This window comes from Choristoneura fumiferana, chromosome Z (genome assembly GCF_025370935.1).
Source record: "Choristoneura fumiferana chromosome Z, NRCan_CFum_1, whole genome shotgun sequence".
Taxonomy (NCBI): domain Eukaryota; kingdom Metazoa; phylum Arthropoda; class Insecta; order Lepidoptera; family Tortricidae; genus Choristoneura; species Choristoneura fumiferana.
In genome coordinates this window covers 13,660,394-13,682,885 of record NC_133472.1, presented here as the reverse complement: position 1 = coordinate 13,682,885, position 22,492 = coordinate 13,660,394, and the positions used below count along the sequence as shown (strand labels likewise).

The 22,492-nt window shown below is 34.8% G+C and overlaps 1 protein-coding gene and 1 pseudogene across 1 annotated transcript; both read right to left on the bottom strand.

Moving 5' to 3' along the window:
- Nucleotides 1–1,037: 1,037 nt before the first annotated feature.
- On the bottom strand, nt 1,038–11,238 carry LOC141428216 (UDP-glycosyltransferase UGT5-like). Its single transcript, XM_074088067.1, has 5 exons — nt 11,155–11,238; nt 10,520–10,757; nt 2,607–3,205; nt 2,037–2,259; nt 1,038–1,591 (listed from the first exon to the last, which is right to left on the bottom strand). Exons 1-5 carry the CDS (start codon nt 11,155–11,157, stop codon nt 1,092–1,094), a joined length of 1,563 nt encoding a protein of 520 aa, XP_073944168.1. The 5' UTR covers nt 11,158–11,238; the 3' UTR covers nt 1,038–1,091.
- A 7,705-nt stretch (nt 11,239–18,943) lies between these two features.
- Nucleotides 18,944–21,061, bottom strand: LOC141440933 (uncharacterized; annotated as a pseudogene).
- Between the last annotated feature and the right edge of the window lie 1,431 nt (nt 21,062–22,492).

Sequence of the window (22,492 nt, the reverse complement as noted above, 5' to 3'; positions counted from 1 at the left end):
AGATGTTTATGGGCGGTGGTGATCTCTTACCATCAGGAGACCCACTTGCTCGTTTGCCATTCAGTCGAATAAAAAAAACAATGTAAAACAATGCTCTAGTTTACATTTTCTCACATAGCAAAAACTTGTTCGTGGAAAAGTTGGCGTCTACGAATACGTTGCGATGTAATAGACATCGTCTGAAATAACCGATTCTATAAATTCTTGGACTGATAGGACGTGATACTATCCTATCCGATTCTGATCTCCACCTGAACGGAGTCACAGACAGAATAAAATCTTATTAAAAACTATGTGAGTTTACCAGCTCTTCACATATAATTAATAAAACTGTAAAAACAAAAGTAAAACCATTTTATTCGTAAATACCTAATCGCCACTCTTAAGAAACATACACCTACTAGTTTTCCTTTCCTGGCTTAAGTAGGAGACTAGGACGTAGCAAATAATTGGAATAAATTGAAATACTAATTGACTGACTTAACATTCTTATTAATAACTTCTATGAACCTAGTTTAATATTATATTATTTTTCTTAATTTTTCTTGGATGTTTAATATGTATTTAAGTATGTATTTATCTATATAAGTATGTTTATCCGTTGCCTAGTGCCCATTGCCTAGTGTCTTTAAGTTGACCTTAATTAAACATTAAGTTATATATACCTGATGTATGCTACCTACAAGTTTGCCGAATAAACTTTTTCTTTCTTTCTTTCTTTCTTTCCATAGTACAAGCTTTACTTAGTTTGGGACTAGGTCAATTGGTGCCATGTGTCCCATGATATTTATTTTATTTTTAGTGTTATCACGAAGAACTTAATAACAGGCTATTGCCAAAAAGGGATGATCATTCCTCTACAAGGTCAGACAGCTGGTCTAGCAGTTCTAGACACTCACTAAACCTCTTTTAATTCTCATCATGGATCATGGTTAGTTTATATGTCATTTACTTTATCATAAAATTTAAATTTGTGGTATCGAAACAGGTCTTTAGTCAAAAATAGCCAAACTTTATAGCTTGGTCATTAAAAATCATTTAAATTTAAAACATTTTATTTCTTGAAGGAAAAAATATAAATACTTTACGGCTTAATTGCGTTTAGATTTCTGCTTCTTCGGAATTTCTTTGGGTAAGAAATATCTAAAAATTTTGAGTACAATAAATACAAATACAGCCAATACTAACAACAAGAATGCAAAAACATCTAACATGTAATACGCATACCAGCTTAAATTAACAGCTGGATTCTTCATAAAATTGGCACCCTTGTTCCTTATAACATATTCGATCCAATACATAGCAGTGTCAAGCGCAGTCATCGGTCTGTCTTGAAATCTTTTAGACATCTCTTTAGCTTTAACTCTGTATAAATCATTTTCTAAAACAGTACGAAGAATGTTCTCGAATTTCTCTTCATTTATGTCGTGGTATCTAAGAATTTCGCCCATGCCAGCATGTTGGGCTTGTAGAAGATTGTTGTATTGGTCGCAGTATATTGGGACACCAACGATGGGGACACCGTGGAACACTGCTTCTTGGGTCCCGATAAGACCACCGTGTGATATAAACACTTTGACGTTTGGATGCGCTGCAAAGGAACAATAAAATTGAATAAGAATGAGGATCATGAACGCAAATCGCTTTGTACTCTAAGATCACACCGGCACGGACACAATTACGTTTGTACGACAGACTTGTATTTCAAGCTAACAACCCACATTATCATGGGTTGGCATGACGAAACGCAGACCTAACTGTCTTGCATGCGTGGTCACGGAATAAGTCCCAAGTTAAATAATTGATTTTAGGACATGGATATAAACTTCCGCAAAGTAACGTCTAATTCAATTAAGGCTAAAGGTCGCAAACAGGTTCAGGTCCATGTTTTTCTTAACTATTTAACAGTATAAGTACCTTAATTATAGCGACGAGGCTTTAAAATTTGGCTAATTGTTTTAGGAGATCTTGTACAATTAACAGGAGTGAGAATTCTTGTAGTTCAACTTTTTTATATACAATCAGAAATAACTTACCCAAAATCTCCTTTTGCGGCAGCCATTTTCTTATAATTAAATTATCAGGCTTTCCATCCAAGTTCTCTTCTTCCCATTTCCATAATACTGTATACTTAAGTTTCTTAAAAACGTTAAGGAACGCATTCTTTTTATCTAGCGGTAGTTCACTGCTGTGAACGTTAGACCCAAAACTCATGTAAACGACTCCATTTTTCGATTTATTCAATATGTTGTATAAATCCTGTAAAAAAAGGAAAAAAAAAAACAAATTTACGGTATTAAATAAATTCTATCTGAGGACTTTCATGAATTGAACATTGATGATGATGATTTTAAAGTTCATGTATTTATAGCCAAAGTAAGCCAGCCTACTCAGTGTAAACTATCACAGCACTTGACAGTTCATGTGGCATTTACTATACTTTGTAAAAATCCTAGGTACGGCAAGTCATAGAATACAACAATCAAGAATAAAAAACAAAAAGATTCCTACGAAAAAAGGGAAAATGGATCTCGTATTTCTATAATCGTACTCTAATTATACTTTAATGATTTGATTAGTTATACAAGTTACTATAGACAACATACCTCAGGAAGTTTGTCAAATTTATGGTTTAAATGTAGTCCACCGACTTCTATCAAATTAGGTAGATACGCTGCAGGAGTGTCAAAACTGAAGTGACCATTCATAAGGAACAACGACGCATTTCTCTGCATTTCTTCCAGACTGGGGATCGGCTCAGGCAAATTCGGAATATACTTCTTAGCTAATGCCATTTGTTTTTCTAAATACCAGAATCTCCACCAAAAATATTCGTAAACAGCAAAATAAAAGTTTCTGAACCGTCCCATGAAACTGCTTGGGTCATTAATTACTATGAATTCAGATATAACTGTAGCCAACTGCAGTGAATTTCTCATGACAATATTGTTCCTCATGCAGTTACCAAAGGTGGTAACTAAAACCAATGGAGTATCGTATTTATACGCTAGAAGGTACAAAGCTTCTTGAAAGAAGTTTTCGCTGATAACTAAATCAAATGTGTTGTCTTTCTTCAGGAAATCTTGGACCATTTTGGACTCAAGGGCGACTTTAGTGGATGCTAGGCCACCACCCCATAGAATTTTTGCATGGAACTCCTCTTCTGATATGTCGACCATTGTAAAAACATTCGGCCGTCCTCCTTCTGAAATGACACAAAATTACTTTATTTGACTAACACGTGACTTGACTCTGGAAGACTAAAAATGAATTACAATCTTTACAACTACTCCGCTATTAGGTACACGTGTAAAAAAGCTACGTCAATGTGACTCACATTGTGTTTACATGTCATGTAGATCTAAACATAACTAGGTACACACAGATTGCATGTACACGTGTGGTAGCGGTGTTGCAAGGCAGATGATATGGACGTCCGAAAAATAACTACATGTTCTGGACCAATGCGTGGTTCTTTTATTTAAAGTAAACTTCTCGTTTGTTTGTATTAATAAACAGGAAAGATAACGAAGAACGTTTCGCTTAATATTTCTTTTGAGGTTATACAGCTGTATAGTTGTAACGATATGTAGTTATCGTTCTCCATTTTTTTAACCCCTGACGCAAAAAGAGGGGTGTTATTATAAGTTTAACCGCTATGTATGTCTGTCTGGAGCACCGTAGCTCTTAAACGGGTGGACCGATTTGAATGCGTTTTTTTTTTTAATTTGAAATCAGGTTTTTTAGCAATGGTTCTTAGACTTGTTTCATCAAATTCGGTTAAGCCTTTTTTGAGATATTGAACTTTGAAGTGACAAAGTCGGGGGTTTTCCAACTTTTTGATCCAATTCGCCCCAAAGTTTAGTGTGATAGTGTAACAAAAATACACATATACAGACAAACAAGATACGCTCACAAATTTTCATATTTATACAATTACTAGAAGATGATATTATTATTACTAATCGTTTATTTCATAATGACACATAAATTGTTACAAAATGAATTGCACTGCTAAACTGCGTAGCAGTTTATTTTCCTCATATTTGCCTTACTACTGGCCACGCCTCCCCACTCACAACTAGACGAAATGTTTTGACGTTTACCTTGGTTCAACGTTCAACTCTGATGTACATTACCTAGACTAATAATTAATAACCTAACCAACAGAAAGTTGGAAAACCTCCGACTTTGTTACTGCAATGTTCAATATCTCAATAATGGCTAAACCGATTTTGATGAAACATATCTAGAACCATCGCTAGAAAACCTGATTTGAAAAAAAAACCGCATTCGAATCGGTCCACCCGCCGCGTTTAATCTGTCATCTCCCAGGATAACAGGATCAAAGGAATTTGGGCACAAATTTGTGCCTCTGGGAGAGGACAGGTTAAGAGCTACGGTGCCACAGACAGACACACAGATACACATAGCGGTCAAACTTATAACACCCCTCTTTTTGCGTCGGGGGTTAAAAAATTATGTAAAAGCACATTTTTTCACCTTCATCATCATCATAATTATCTACGGCCTTATAATTATGTCCCTATGCACAGGTATCCTCAGATTAAAATGGCTTGCGCATGATCTGGGGCTTGGGTGTGATAGCCCATTGCGGATTGAGTACTTTACACACCAATGAATTGCTTCGCAGGCATATTCCTACAGGTTTTCGCTCGATATTTTTTATGAACTAAAAAATTAATACATTGTAAAAAAACATTGTAAAAGTCATTGTATTGTCAGTTCAGTGTGAAAATCATAGTTTTTGTAGTTCATTGATTAGGACCTCCGCAAAGTGACGCCTGATTCAATAAACCACGATAATTTCCGAAAAGATTTTTTGCAAATTTGTAATGTAATTTTGTACCTACATATTTTATTCTGAAAAACTCAGAGGTGTTAATACGGGTTCAACGCCACGACCCTTTGACACCACAGATCACGGCTACCAAGGCTTTTTTATGGTTCCGTAGTCCTACAAGGAACCCTTACCTATAGTTTCGCCATGTCTGTCTATCCATCCGTTTGCGGCTTAACTTAGAGACTGTTAGTGCTAGAAAGCTGTAATTTTGCTTGAACATTTATGTTAACCACGCCGACAAAGTGGGAGAAAACATAAAGAAAAAGAATTTTTTCGTAGGTACCTACGTAAAGCGGGAATGATTTTTTTCCCCGTAGTGTGGGAAATTCTTTGAAATTCTTTAGTTAGCTGAGGCCACTTTTCGATTCAGAAATCCATTTGCTAAATATTAGGCTTTAATTTGTTTTGCTCAAAATGCCCCGTTAAATATTCTCATCATGTTTTTGTGTATTATTACGTCATATAATAAGTGTAATTGACAAGCTAAATAAGAAAAACGGTATTACTTAGTAACAATATAACATTCAGTAAGGTATTTGTCTTCTAATCACTGATTGCGTATGTTCAGCATTGTCATAGTAATCATTCTATTTAATAATAATAGATTATTGACGCTGCAACTAATATGGTAATAAGCTGATATGCGTTGTATGAAATCATGACTGTCTAGTTTCTGTATACAGCCTGTATTTGGAATATGTTTAAACCAAGTACTTTAAAACACAAAACACACATACAGAAGAAGAAGAAGAAGAAGAAGAAGATTGATTTATTTGCCAACATGAACAACACAGGATAGGCACACAGAATACAAATAAACAATAAACTAATATAGAATGTGTTTGCCAGTCCCTTGCACTGTGTGGCAAAAGGAACAGGCTCAGCTTATGCTGCGCTTGCTCAGAAGCTGCCAGCGCTGGTTTTCAGCCTGCCCGGCCCATTGACTCAGTCCGGCAGGACGGCAGGACGGCAGCGGGTCGGGTTGGGAGTGCGGCGGGCCTATTTACGTGGCTGTAAATTATAAACAACATCACACCGATGACGGCCCGCTTAACTTTCGACCCGACCCGCTATTGACCCGATGCCGTCCTGTGTATGTTTTGCGCTTAAAAAATAGCGATTTCTTATCAGCTTATCATCAATTTTTAATCATTAGAGGACGATTTTGCTTGTGTAGTGGGTTTCACCGTTATTCGGTAAAAACATGACAGCGCGAATCTTCGCTACGTTTATTTAACATTTGTACAATGTTTATCGATGAGTAATAATCTAATGGAATCTTGATCAGTCATGACAGCAATAAATACCTACTTAATGCTAACCACAAAGAAAACTGTTTTATTAATTCTATCTTTTTCAAAGCGCTAATTTTATCAAAAGGTAACTTAATTTTATCGAGATGTCATTTGTGAAAATTTGTAGCGAACTCTTTTTGGTATCAAAATAGGTAGGTACCTATGCCTCAATATTGGCAGAATGACCACAAGTTTGTAAAGTATTTGTTTTGATTTATGTTATGTACAAAAATTATATTTAAAGTTAGTTTTTAAAATATTTTTGCTTTTAGTTTATTTTCATCTTTTTAGTTAAATATACATAATTTGTCCTATCTCATACATAAACGTTTATGCAACGTTATGAAAATAAATGAACTATTTTTGTACTATTGTGTAAATTGAACCTGTGTCGATTATTATTACCTACTATTATTAGATTATTTTATTGAATATTAAATAAAAAAATCAATAGTAAACTATTATTTCATGTCCATAGTTATTTATCAAGTCCATTAATTTAGTTTTTATCTTTGGAAAATCCAAAAGATTTATAACATGACATGAAACTCTCATTGCGTGTAGGTAAATATCTTAATGATCTTAACACATTGTTTGCTGTAAGTACACAACGGGTTGAATTATATTAATGATTTTGCCGTTTTTCTTTATTAGGGTTCCGTATCTTCAACAAGAGCATCTTTTTTGGTAGGTATTAAAGCTGCATGTCGAGATAAACTTGATTTAAGACGTGAGTTATCCGTTACAATATCGTCTAATATAGGTATTAAAGGTGGTTTAATATTCACAGACAAAGATATCATTTTCACACTGTAATACTTACTTTAAAGTGCGACTGTAGTGTGTAGGTAGTGTGTATCTGTGTAGGCATATTATTATTTGACTATTCCCATTGTTAAATCTTTTTCTTATTCTTTTTATACAGTAGGTCAGTCGTAACGTCTAAAAAGACAAGATGCCAGAAATATAATAATGTATTTAAATGATTTGAATGTAAAAGTATTTATTTATTTATTTATTTATTTATGTCACTGTAAAGTCATGTACATTAAAGTAGGATGTTATCGTTAGGTACATAAGTCAGTCCATGACGCCCTGCAAGGGCACACAATAATAATTACAACTAAATTAAATTAAATTAACTATTACATTGTATCACATTTACATTGAATTCAGTTAAAATCATGCATTTATATTGATTTGATTATGATTAGATTATGTCACATTGTGGAGTTAGTAGGTACATACATACATATATGTCATCAAGTTTATCAGTTAATACTAGATTTATTTACATTTATAGTGTTTTATACTTTCATCATTAAGGAATTCATTTACAGAGTAATAACATTTTTCGATTAGGAACGTTTTTAATTTATTTTTGAATTTATTGTAGCGAGTTTCTTGCCTAATCGATTCTGGGATTTTATTTGCGACTTGGATACACTTATATTGGGGGCCCTTTTTGAACATTGCTAAGTTTGACTTTGGTAAAAGCAATTTATTTTTATATTGTGTCCTTGTCGTACTTACATCTTTGCACGCTTTGAAAAGATCAGGGTGTTTGCGGGTAAAAAGTGCCGATTCCAGTATGTATAATGAGGGTAAGGTTAATAGTTTATGATTTATAAAGTGTTGACGGCAGCTTTCCGGAATACGTATGTTGGCTAGAATGCGTATGCACTTTTTTTGCATAATAAATAGTTGTTGTGCATCGGAGCATCCCCCCCACAGTATTACGCCATACCGAAGCCAGGCAAACGCGTACGCATAATAGGCAGTTAAGGCACATTCAAAATCTGTTCTGACTTTTAGAACACTTAGTGCATATACAAATTTGGATAGTTTTGTTTTTATGTTTTGAATATGAGCTCGCCAGTCTATAGCAGAATCTATCGTTACACCTAACAATTTAAATTCGGATACTTCTTCAATGTCTGTGTTGTTTACTTTTAACTTCAATTCCAAAGATGTTTTCTGTTTAGGTTTAAATTGTATAACTTTTGTTTTCTTTAAATTTATGTCTAAATTATTATCTTTTAGCCATTCTGCTACTGTGTTTAGTGTGTAGGTAAGTTTCAGATTACATTCAGCGCTATTTGCGCCATTAAACAATAATGAGACGTCGTCAGCAAAAATTACACATCTTGATTCTGAGTCTAATACCCTTGACAGGTCATTGATGTAGACCAGGAATAGGAGACACGCACAGACACTTCCCTGAGGAATTGAACAAGTAGTACAACGCATTTGTGAGGAGATCATCGTTATTTCATTGGTGTTTTTATTGTAATAGTCGATCTGTACGTATTGTTTCCGATTTTGTAGATAGGATGTGAACCATTTATGAGCTGTTCCGCGTATTCCCATGTTATACAACTTCGTTAGCAGGATATCGTGGGATACTCTGTCGTATGCTTTGGTCATATCTAAGAGTAACCCAACACCATATTTTTTCGTGTTAATATGATCTAAGAGGCTTTGCATGTACGTATAGACCGCGAGGGATGTTGAGTGATATTTTCTGAAACCATATTGATTTTTGTCAAATAAATTATATTTTTCTAAAAATTTATATACTCTGTTCGACATACTTTTTTCGAAAATTTTTGAAATCGACGGTAAAATCGCTATGGGTCGATGTTGGCTTGGGTTTGTCGCGTCCCCACCCGGCTTTAATAATGGTTTTATTTTAGATACTTTTAATATTTCCGGGAATGACCCTTCAATGAATGACTGATTGATCATTTTTGTCAATGGTTTTGCTAGCTCTGCCGCACATAGTTTTATTAGCGTTGACGGTATTTCATCATTGCCCAGGCTTTTTTTGTTTTTTAGCTGTCTAATGATATTTATTATTTCAGTTTCAGTAACGGGTCGTATGTATATAGAATTTATTGGGGGGGTAGATATTGCGTGGGAGTAGACGCGTCTTGGGCTGGCGCCCGCGCTCGGTGACGATGATTCACCTACGGAGGCAAAATATTCATTTAACACGTTTGCTACTTCTTGAGGTGAATCTATAGGTATAGACATGTCAGCGGTTTTAATAGTCATGTTTTTGTAATTTCTATTATTGTTTTTATTTAGAGTATTGTTTATAATTCCCCATAGCGTTTTTGTTTTATTCGTCGAATTTTTCATTTTCTTCGCATAATTTATTCGTCTTGACATTTTCAAACATTTTTTTAGAATATTTTCATATTGCTTGTAATAATTTCGAATTAATTCATTTTTACTTTTATTTACTATTATTTTTAATTGCCTTTTATGTTTACATGATTTTCTTAAACCCTGCGTCATCCAAGTCTTTGTACCTTTCGTGGTCATTAATTGTATTCTTTTTTGTGGTATGTGTATGTTTAATATTTCTGATAATTTAGTGTTGAAATTATTATAGTTCGTGTTTATGTCATTTTTATCCAAAATTACTTTATCCCAATCAACGTTTAGCAATGTTTGCCTATATAACAACATATTTCTTTCACTAAATATTCTAGTTTTAGTATACCATGGATCTTGTCGCCTCTGCGCTGTTTGTCTTTGTATTACATAGAAAACGCTCTTGTGGTCTGACAGTCCGTGATCCGCCACTTCTATACAGTCGTGGTTTTGAATCTTATTTGTAAATATGAGGTCTATACAAGAGCTAGAATTTTGTATTTCACGCGTAGGTTTTTTTACAAGTTGTTTAAGATTATAACATAACATTAAGTCGATAAGTTTCCTAGAAGTAGTAGAATTTGATAGAACGTTTATGTTAAAATCACCTACAATAACAATATGTTTGTTTTGTTCTTTTTGTTTGATTTGTAGAAGAAGTTTTTCTATAGTATTAAAAAATATGTCTATTTCGCGATCAGGTCTGTAAATATTAATCAGGATCAGGTTTTGTTCCGGAATTTCTACTCCACAACACTCGAAGATGAAATCCTGTGACAGCTTATTTATGTCCAGAAGTACTTATGTATACTTAGATATTAAATTGATAAAAATAAGCCGTAACAAAGTGACGTGTAATCAATGCAAAGTGAAGTAAAAATACACCTTACACAATAGTGATGTAGGTAATAAAAAAAAAACGAAACTAAAAACTTAGCGAATGTCAAGTCCTACCCCTTACTTATAAACGCTTGTTACTTTTAGAAATATTATAATTTAATATAACGATTCCTTTATATCTGCCACTTTGACGTTTGTCTTTGTCATAAGAATGTAAATTTACAATGGGGGTACTTACGAGACCCTGCCCCGCACCATACAGCGCAGTTACCCTTTGTAAAGAATCGAGTTACCAAACTTTAATGTTATTTTCGTTATAACACAAAATCATCAAAAAAAACATCAAATAGGTAAGTACCTGAAATATCCCAAATTTTCTTGTCATCAGCTATAACCTGATGATATGATGGCGGGTGTTCGGTCTCCTTGAACGCAGTGATGGCCGTGACATTGTGACCTCTTTGAGCCAATTCCAAACCAATAGGCCTCAACAGGATATAATGCGATTTTGAAGTAAAAGGAATCACGTAAAGGATGTTCGCGCACTGGCAGCTACACACTACGCTTAAGAAGAGCAGCAAAAAATGTAAACCGTCCTGAAATTATAAAGAAATTACAACTTTAAATTGGGAATGCTTTAAGAATGTGTAGACTAGAATATTGTATTGTGCGGCCAGTCCGCAATCAACTAATAATTTTAAAAAAAGACTCAACTCACGATTATAAGCAAGTCATTTTTTTTATAATAATAAGGACTGACGAGTGCTTCAGTAATACAATCAATAGTTTTTCTTACTAACAATAACATTTTCACAGATTATCCATAGAAAATGCGTGATAGATAAAGAGAAAATCCATAGATTGTTTATTAGACTAGTCGTTAGTGATGAAAAAAAAAACTGTTATTAATGTTATCTACTTTATATTAATAAAGAACACGAACAACAATAATTGTATAACAACAGAAAGGATTTCTAAAGCTCGAATACTTACCATTTTTGCGCTTTTATTTTAAGGTTACATTGATGTGTATTTGGCTAAGAAGTCTATTCTTTGACGTCTCAACTCGTACTGAATGAACGCCATCATTTATACACATCTCGTTTCTCGATTATTGTTCTCGTGTCTCGATTATTGAGTTAGAGGTCAAGTGTAACGTATTTCCGCCGTGTCGGGTTCCTGTTAATAATACTTGTCATTAGGGATAAATTTTTGATTGAAGAAAATTTTTCACATTCTTCACATATTTTTTTTATGACTTCAAATAACTTATTTTATTAGTGTTGTCAATTAATTGGACTTGAATAGGATAAACTAAACCAGAATGCAAGTTTTTTTTTACTTCTTTGCATACGAGAGACTTAAAGTTTGTCGGGTATTCATAAATTCAAATGCATAGCTAATTTAATGTAGCTTTATTGATTAACGAATTCGAGGGAACGAGATTTGTTAATCAATCAGTCGAATAAGTCCTAAAACGTAACCCTAAACCAAACGAAACACTTTTGAATACCTAGATGTTCACAAAAAAACATTAGTGGGTAGCATAACAAAATAATGCAAATAATGGCAAAATACCTTGTTACTAAAGCTTCATTGTCCGTTTGTCTGCCACACGACTTTCTCTTTTTGAACTCTGATAGTGTATAAAAATTTGCGCGACATTGGAAATTTGAAAGAACGTGAATTAACGTGTGTGGCCACTGCCCGTAAGATTAAAAATAAAAAACCGGCTAAGAGCATGTCGGATACGCCCAAGATAGGGTTCCGTAGCCGTTACGATAAAATACTTTTATTTAATTTTGTATTTTCTTCGGAAACTTCTAAGTTTAGGTACATTTTATACCTTAGGCTGCTATCAAACTATCTAATACCTTTAAACGACCAATTCTTGTATATATCATCAGAATCTCGGAAAGTGCTTCAACGATTTCGATGAAAGTTGGTATGTGGGGGGTTTTCGGGGATGACAAATCGATCTAGCTTGATCTTATCTCTGGGGAAAAGCTTATTGTCGAGTTTTAGACCGAGCAAAGCTCGTTCGCCCAGGTACTTTACTCTTAAAATACTAATAATTCTCAAGCAAACTTAGCCGTTATAATTTTCCTTGCAAGTTCGTTATACTATAACATAAAATTTTCCTGTTATGTTTCACTTCTGGTGGTATGTTTCACCAGAAATGAAAAATAACAGGAAATTTTTTTGTTATTCTCGATTCGAAAAGTTCCGTCAGGATTATATACGATGATCTATGTTGTACGTATATAAGTACACAATATAGTGTTTATATTATATATAGTTATATTATCAATGTAGTTCAACCCAAACTCAACTCTCGTGTAAACGGGGCCAATATATGTAGATATGTACTTATATACATAGGTGTCGGTTACGGTAACGGTGAAGTTTTCACTTCAAAAAAGTGAAAAGTCTAATTTAGTCGTTAGAGAACCTGACCACAGCTTGAGACTATTCTAGCTTGAAGTCTCGGGGTTCAATCGCCAGTCGGGGCAGAAAATTATGTATGAATAATACGATTTTTTTTTCTCGAGTCTTCGATACTGAATAAGGCGTATTTAAGTCAATTACATACATACATCAATTTATTCAAGTATGTATAGATGTTTTACCGTGGCTTACTGTTGCTTAGTAGGTACCCGTAACCACAGGGCGGCCACGCCGTATAAAATACGCGTTCTTGAATCTACATAGGCACGACGATGTCTGTACACGCGTCGGTGTGTGCGTAAGCTGCACAGGGCTGACTATTGCAAAACCGTATAGTACTATGTGCTACCAATGACATTTAAAGGTACTCATATGTAGGTATGGCTTAGATATGTGCAAATAAATGTAATCGTTAATCTTACCTATTTCGAGGGTATTCTGGCAAAACAGAATAAGTGCAATTTTTTTTAAAGTTACATAGGCATACTCAATGTTTTCTGCTTTATTTATCTAGCAAACCCGTATAAAAAATAAATATTATTGTGCACTTATCCGGTTCTGCCAGAATATCCTCGATTTATTTAAACCTACTTAAAATGTGTCTGTTTGCGTATTTTAAGCAATATTATTTTCAGTTACACGTCACACGTCACGTTACACGTGTATTAATATACGTCTACAAACTTAAAAGAATCATTCGGTAGGTAGTTATTTCATGTAAGTATTAATCGCGTTAATTTCAGTAATCACTATTTATTTTAGAAAAAGGAAGTAGGTAGGGTACCGTTACGATTTCGCAAAATGATTGCTCCCGAACTTAGTGCCGTGCGGCCGACGTACATCGCGTCGCGCACCCGACTGCTTTCCTGCGGTTTTCCTGCAATCTGCGCTTGAGGGGTGGGGTAACTCTAACCGGTGCGGGGCGGAGCGTGGCCATTCTGTACGTTAGTACTATTATATATTCTGTGCCCGTAACACAAGGTTTACTTACTTCGAGAGAATTTCAATTGGTCTCGATTATCCCGTGTGTTTGAGAAACCTGCTTTTTGAGTACTTGATCGTAATGACAAGTTATACAATGATACGGAACTCTTCGTGTACCTACACTCGCACGAGGCCAGTTTTTGCACAATATTTTTTTAAGTTTGTTTTGTATTTGTTGAAAGGCAAGGGGAGTAACTATTTTTCCAAAGCACTCTTCTTGAAGAAGAACAAGGCGAAGGGTCACCGACATAGCCAAGCGAATTACCTCGTTGAAGCGGCAATGGGCAGGTCATATAGCACGGAGAAAAGACCGAAATGTTCTCGAGTGGAGACCACGGATCGGCAAGCGCAGCGTAAGACGTCCACAACCGCTTGGAAATCTATAGGAGAGGCCTATGTCTAACAGTGGACGTCCTCCGGCTAAGATGATGATGATGATGACGATGAGTCTTCATGAAATTTCAGTACTGATTCTCAACCGTCGACATGATCAATCCATCAAGCAAGAGCTAAACTTAATATCAGGCGCTTATTGTAGGCGCACCAACAATATATTAATACCTACCAATCAGTAAAATGCATAGTGACTTTGATTTAACAGGTCAGTATCCGTAGAATTATATCAAAAAATCAACATTACTCTGTTTCAGTTTTCTAATATTTAGAATCTGAAATTTAAAATAATTCATCTGATTGTAAATGAGCGCCTGGCTTAGCTCCGCTTCTCTTAGTTGCTGTGAAATACTCACAAGTAACGAAATTAAAATTAGGCACTTGAGTGAGAGTCTTCTATCATCGTAAACCTGTCTGGAAGATTAAACCTCTTGTTATTTTTCTCTACCCCTGTACTTTACTTCGCGAATTATAAATTGACAAACAAAATCAAAAAGTTCCCCGTTATAGTGCTGAATCAAAATTCAATACTGCCTCCTGTATGGTACTGATGACTGGCTCCTGTATTGTATTTGTATAAAGAAAAAACATTGGAGTTCTGTACAAATTTTTAGTTTCTGACGCTAATATGTATTTGTTTTCATTATTTGCTGTTATAGCTATAGTTAATTATACATCGTCATCATCAGCCGGAAGACGTCCACTGCTGAACAAAGGGCCTCCCCCTCAAAACGCCACCATGAACGACAACTCTTACGATGTCGTCCGTCAGTCCACCTAGTGGGAGGCCTGCCAACGCGACGTCTTCCGGTTTGTGGTCGCCACTCGAGGACTTTTCTCCCCGAACGGTTATCTGTTCTCCGAGCGATGTGGGCCGCCGTTGCCATTTCAACTACAGTTATGGTAAGGTATACATTTATTTTGTGAAATTGTCAAGCCGTGTGACAGAGACAACAGTAGAGCCTTAGTACCTAACAGGCTTACGTTTTTTTGGGTTGAGTCGTCTTAAGGATGTCCTTGCTTTTATTTGATTTTTTAATCTTAATTTATTATGGAACTTTGATCAAAAGGTAATGAACATGTCAGTTCTAAAAGGCCTAAGCTATAAAAACAACACAACAGCCATACGATTTAAATGAGTAACGACTCGTGCCAAGAGGGACATGACTTGTCCTCCAAACCATACCATCGAAACCTCTGCCACAAGAGTGACAAACCTGCGCACGAATTCTCTTACACAGGACTCTGCTTTTATTTACTCACTTGATTTTAGTTTTTACACGAGGTGAAGAGAGTTCCGTTGATACCCCTTCATGTACTACGAAATAACTCCTAAACTATAAAATTAAACATATCGTAGGTCGATTTAACTTTGATTAGTATTATTAACCTCCAACTTCTTAAGCAAGTATTACTAACATATAGGTACTTATAGGCTTCGAGCATTTACTATTTAAGTGTGAACTCGAAGTGAGAAGTATCCAAATTTACCGCTTAGATCTCGGTTTGTTACCACAAGTTTGAGATGGGACTCGGCTAACTTGAGCTAAGTTATAAACTCAGTTGGGAGGTACGTAGCCGGGTAGGTGCCATCTTATTCAATGGGCTAAAACCATTTCTGTAGCTATTTTGTTTATACTCAGTTAACTTCGACTTACCTCAAATAGCAATAATTTTTTTCGAAAATACAAACTGAAACACAAATGCACAGAAAAAGCAGAAAAAGAAAAAAAAGGAAAAAAAAGAAAAAAAAAATTGAAGAAAAAATTTTGAAGTTGAAATGTAAAATACAAAATACTTACTCCAAAAACCAATCTTAATATTTTTTTCCACCAAATGTGAATGAATTATTTAATACCAAATGTAAATTTTATTTATTAACCACTTGGAAAGTCGATTTTGCCAAATTAAAGTTGATTACGAGTATTGACTTTATATCTATGTAATGACGTTCGATTTGAAAAGCTGGAAGAAAAAGAGTATAACGAACTTCTCTGTGAAATGAACTTTGTGATTGTTTTGTCATTATAGAGACTTCTTGCAGTCTGTTTGCAGACTCCTCGCGAGGCTACAACTAAAATAAAATTACATCGGCCCCGAAATCGGTCACCACATGGACTTAATGTCATCTGAGAAAGTTGTAAATTATGTTGAATTGTAGCACTTATATCGATACCTTTAGGTTCAATTGGCGTAAAGGACAAAATACCGAAAATGAGTTAAATATACAGTTTTGTTCAGAATTTCAAGCTCTATCGATCTGTATTGTTAAAATTTTGATATCTTGAAAAATTCGACCTTTACGCCCCATATATTGACATGCCTAAAGACCAGAAACAAATAATTTATTGGGTGTAAATATCAAACCTGAAATAACATGGAACGTAAAGGTAAACATAAACTATAAACTACGACGTAAAGTCATAAATTTACGCATTTTTGACCTTTAAGACCTGCCATTTGCATGACTATAATAACAAGACATGTAACGAATATGGGTGTATAGGACTCACTTTATAATGTTTGCCCTTTACGACCTGATTAGCTGGAACCGTTTCATGTTAGTTGGTCCTTTACTACCTACATTTATCATAAAAATAGTGAACTTATAAACAATATTTATTTATTATTCTTGTCTTTGATGATGTCACTTTGTAATTGAAACGTTTTAAGAGGTAGGTAAACGATAACTTTAGGTTCAATCGTCGTAAAGGACAAAATGCCACTTTTTACAAGAAAAAAATGTTTTTTGTTTCAAAAAATCTGTTGTATTTTTTTCTTTGTTGACCAATATTTTCGATGTCTATGAGAAAAGTGCTTAGAATTCTTGTCTTTACAGGATAGTCTGGTGACCATAACGCTAAATAAGATAGTTAAAAAGTTAAGCGTCCTTTACACCGTCGAATAAACGTCCAGTAGTCCCTTACGTCCACACCATTTTAAAAAATATAAAGTAATTTGGGCCGTAAAGGTCACTTTCATACAAAGTAAATGCAATTTTGGGGTGTAAAGTTCACTATAACTTACTAAATACTTTTTATTTTCTGTAGATTACTATAGCTATAGGAGTAAATTATGTAAGAATATTTAGTATTTTGCTATAGTTATACCTCTTTAGCCCTCTTGTTCTGAGAGGAGGCCTGTGCCCAGCAGTGGGATGCGTATATAGGCTGGGATGATGATGATGATGATAGTTATACGCTAGTAATTATATAGTAATGATATTATTGATTACGTAACGATAAATTATCGTAAAATACATTTTCACAGTGAATTAACATCCATGGAATATATATATTATTGTTGTGTAAATACTTATTAGTTATATTTTGGTTTGTTGTTTTATGTGAGTAAATTAATCTAGGTTGTGTTGTGAATAAAAACTCAATGATGATGATAATGGTAACAAATTATTTTAATCATCTTTAAAAATCAGATAACTCGCAGCTAACATACATTAGGTATTTACTTCACTCTTATAATCAACTAACTCGACTAATGAGATCGCTTTAAAGTCAAGTTATGCTTACATTAACCCTAACAAGTCATATTTGTACTTTTTGTTGCATATTACAAAATACATCTGAGTAGCAAAACTCTTAACGCTTCAGTTGGAATCACAAAACAAAATATTTTGTTTTAATAAATAGTAGTTTTTTTCTAGAAACTTAATGATATTAGTTCCTGAAAGTAATAACTTACTAAAACATTTGTTTTGTTGCAGTGTTTGCTAATTTAAGGATCTTAGTACAAAAATTGTATAGTAAGTTATTACTGTCACGAACTAATATTTATTTATAAGTATTTATTATATTTATTTATAAGTAATATTTATAAGTTCATTTTAACAAAATATTTTGTTTTGTGATTCCAACTGAAGCGTTAATAGTTTTACTATTCAAGTACATTTTGTAATATGCAGCAAAAAGTTCAAATATACTTTAATATTAGGGTTAATGATACATAACTTGAACTTAAAGAGATCTCATTTTTAATTTTATTTTGGATTAAATCGCGTTAGTTGATTTAAGAATGAAGTAAATATCTAATGTATGTGAGCTATGAGTTATCTGATTATTAAAGATGATTAAACAAATTGTTACCTTTACCATCATTGTTTTTCATTCACAATACAAACCTAAATTAATTTACTAACATAAAACAACGAACCAAACTAATTAATAAATATTTCCACAACAATAATTTACTTTCCATGAATGTAAGTTCGGTGTGATAATGTGCTTTACGATAATTTATCGTTACGTAACAAATAATATCACTACTATGTAATTACTAGCGTATAACTATAGCAAAATACTAAATATTCTTACATAATTGACTTCTGTAGTTATAGTAATCTACAGAAAATAACTAGTATTTAGTAAGTTATAGTGAACTTTACACCCCAAAATTGCGTTTACTTTGTATGAAAGTGACCTTTACGGCCTAAATTACTATATATTTTTTAAAATGATGTGGACGTAAGGGACTACTGGACGTTTTTTCCACGGTGTAAAGGACACTTAACTTTTTAACTATCTTATTTAGCGTTATGGTCACCAGACTATCCTGTAAAGACAAGAATTCTAAGCACTTTTCTCATAGACATCGAAAATATTGGTCAACAAAGAAAAAAAATACAACAGATTTTTTGAAATAAAAAACGTTTTTTGCTTCTCCTGAAAAGTGGCATTTTGTCCTTTACGCCAATTGAACCTAAAGGTATCGATATTTTTTTGTGCATGGCATTGGTCTTATTGTCATAACCAAATGGCCTTAAAACAGCCAGACATCAGCCCCAAAAGCACCAGACGCCTCATGCTTATTGTTCTCTTTAATTTCATCATGTTTGATTAATTCTCACAGAAATTTCAAGTACGAGCCAAGGTCTGCACTATAGTTCTACTTTATATGAATCATCACCACTTGTATAAATAATAAAACATCATGCTTTAGTGCGTATTAACACGTTATGTTTATTGATACATTTTATTACAAAATCCTAGATTATTTATAACTAAACATCGACTTCATTGTAGAAGCCAAAATTTGTTACGTGAAAATATTTCTATACACAAGTCAACAAAGTTATACACCTGTTATAAAAATGAAATTTCAAAATTCCATTCTAAGAAAGGATTTTCGCTAGGTGGGTATGAGTAACAAGTAATATTGAAAAATTAACACTTGCTGATACATATTATTGTAATTACCTCCTAACACCACCGGACGGATATAATTATCTCAGTTACTTTTTCAATTAGTTAGGTACTTGGAAGTTACAAAAGCCCGCTGCATTTCACCGGGAAACTAAAAACTAAATCTACTTTACAATATTAAAAATTCGTTACATCTGGACGGAATTAGACGAAGTTTTAAAGTAATAACATTAGTAAAGCTATATGACTTTTTACACGACACAGCTTACGCAAAGTTAACAATTTAATATTATGCAGTTAACTTTATGTAGATTAGAACTTAAAAAAGCGTTTATAGTCTCAGTCTGTATATGACTCTTGAATTCGTATTATAAAATGGCATGCATGAATGTTTCGAAAGGGCTACTAATAATCTCTAATCTTTTCCATTACTCTGTAGTTACTTCTTCTCCGCTCGGTCGTATAACCGTTCTTTTGTTCATATCCGATCGGAGAGGAACGTATGCCATTTTCGATATACTTGACGTTCGACGAAGGCTCGCCTTTGTAGCCGCGGCTCTTAGTTACCGAGTTCACTTCCCGTGATTCGATAATCTCTTTGGACCGTCCGTCTCTTGAAGGCACGATTTTCTTACTTACAGTCTCTATCGTGTCTGTGACACTAGGTCGTTCAGGATCGCCAGACCGCGTCGTATACCTGTATGTTTCTGAGTAATTGTCGCTGCTGTTGCTGCCTCTACGAATAGCTGCTGGCGATTTTAAACGAGTTTCCAAAACGTGAGACGAAAGGGCTTGTCTCTCGAGCTAATGAGTCTGAGTTCGTTTTATAAAGAGGTATTTTACGTTCTTCAGATATCCGTTCTTTGTAGTGCGGTGATGGAGTATATCGAGAAGACAATCTGCTGCCATCGGATTCATCTTCAGCGTGCAGCGTTTGGTACAGGTCCGGAGCTCTTTCGCGAAGGCCTTTTAGGAATATTTTCTTTTTATCGGTTTCATCGTATGACTTGTTGTAACCATTAGTGTGTCCATTCGCCACTGGCGTAGTTTTACCGTAGCGAGCCCCGAATAAGCCATCACGTCTACGTTCAGTTTCTCGGGATACCGCATCAGCGAGATCTCGTTGACTCCTGTAATAATTGACACAATACCCGGACTTTTCAGCTGTTCGGGCGTTTCATCCAGTCGGCTTAGGTGTGGTTTGATTTATACATGGTAGAGTAGTTTCGGCTCATTCCTGATACGTAGCGAGGGTGTGTCTCCTGTTCAGGAGCGCCCATAGCAAAACTCTTGCTCCGATTTAGAGCTTTGTATGTCCGCGCTGGTTTTGCCGGTCCGGTGGGTACCCGTTGATTTTTCCATCCGGTGAGGTTGTTACGTTGGAGACGTTTACTGCACTGTTAGACCGTTTACTAGGCGTCAGTCGGTGCCAGTACTTGTTGGAACTGGCTTTTCAGTTGGTTTCTCTTTGCGCTCGTGTAGTTTTGCGCGGAAGCGTCTGCGCGCTGCGTGTGTACTCCTCCTCAGGCTCGCTGTTCGGATTCAATCGACTTGTTGAATGACTGAATCGACCGAGAGTGCTCGAGAAGTGACCCTGAAAAAAAGATTGCTCTAAATCACTTGTTTTGTGGGACATAAACCTTACAAAGGCTAAGCTGATTGTCTACAAGATCTTGGCCCACGTACGATGTTTATTATCTCTCTTGTGTCACAAAAACTCGCATAATAATAATTGGATTTAATGGGGAATCTCCTCCTACACGGCTAACGACCATGCTTTGTTTAGATACCTACTTGCTTAACACCGGCGTCGTTAAGCGGCGATACCTACGCCCGTATCTGACCAAAACAATTTACCATGCCGTCACGTACAATACCTTCAACTTTACAACTTGATTGCAAATATTAGGACCCATTAATGTAGGATACGCAAAGCACTATTGTATATATAGCTGAGTTAACCAAGTAATAAATACGCATCATGAAATTGAATAGGGCGTAGAATTATACCGTGATTATGTCTAGCTAATTATTTATGTCAAGTTATCCGCTGCACGTTTGCAGATACTAATCGCATGTAGTTTGAATAATTGCAGTGCAAACGGTCTCGCGCAGTAGTAATTTAAACGATTTACTAAGCTTATTATTAAGCAACATTTATTCTAAGACTAGCCTTTATCCGCGGCTTCACATGAATAATCCATTAGACCTAGCAATTGAATTAAAATCCCGTGAAATCCGGGATTTCGTAAAATTCCCGTGAGAATTTTTAAAAAACTTGCGCTGAATTTCGTGTCTCTAATCACTGCCGGTTGCAATTTTACGCGCTAAGGTTAACATTACAAAAGTTTATACAGCCATTAAGTTTTCTTGAATTCCCTAATTTTGTGCGCGTTTTTATATATTTTTTATTCCGTTTTTGCCATTTTGGCTCCGAACCCTATGGTTTCGCCATGTCTGTCTGTTTGTCTGTCTGTCCGTCCGCGGCTTTGCTCAGGGACTATCAATGCTAGAAAACTGTAATTTTGCACGGATATATATGTAAACTATGCCGACAAAACGGTAAAATAAAAAAATCTTAAAAAATAGATGTAGTGGGGGTGATTTTTTTTTCTCATCTAACCCTATAGTGTAAAATGTGTGTGTTTTAAACCATTAGGGGTTTACTAAGACAATTTTTCGATTCAGTGATTTGTTTGCGAAATATTAAACTTTAAAGTGCAAATTTTCATGAAAATCGAGCCCCCCCCCTCTAAAATCTAAACCTGTCAGTGGAAAAATTTTAAAAAAATCAGGATGGTAGTAAGTGTATCAAACTTTCAAGGAAAACTATAACGGCTAAGTTTGCTTAAGAATTATTAGTAGTTTAAGAGTAAATAGCAGCCAAAGGTATAAAATATACCTAAACTTGGAAAGATTCCGTATAAAATCCTTAGAAAATATTACTTAATTTTTTCGTAATGGCTACGGAACCCTATTTTTGGGCGTCTCCGCCACGCTCTTGGCCGGTTTTTCTTTTTTTCTCTGTAAGAATCTTCTTTTTATATAACAAAACTTTTAAAAAGTCGTTGTCAAGTTTGGCTGTGACGGGAAGTGAGGGATAGTAGATTTTATATAATTATATCAATGGACAAATATTTACTAGAAATTCACATTAATAACATATAACACGAAGGTGTCTCCAAACCAGTTCTGATTTTTTTTTGGCAATCGAAACAAGTTAGCGCGAGGACTTTTATAAATGGGCAAGGAATGTGTATAAAAAGTAGTCTGAATCTCTAATATTAAATAATGATCCGCAAAGATAATTGTAGCAAACTAATTTGCATCACGCTCGCTACCCACAC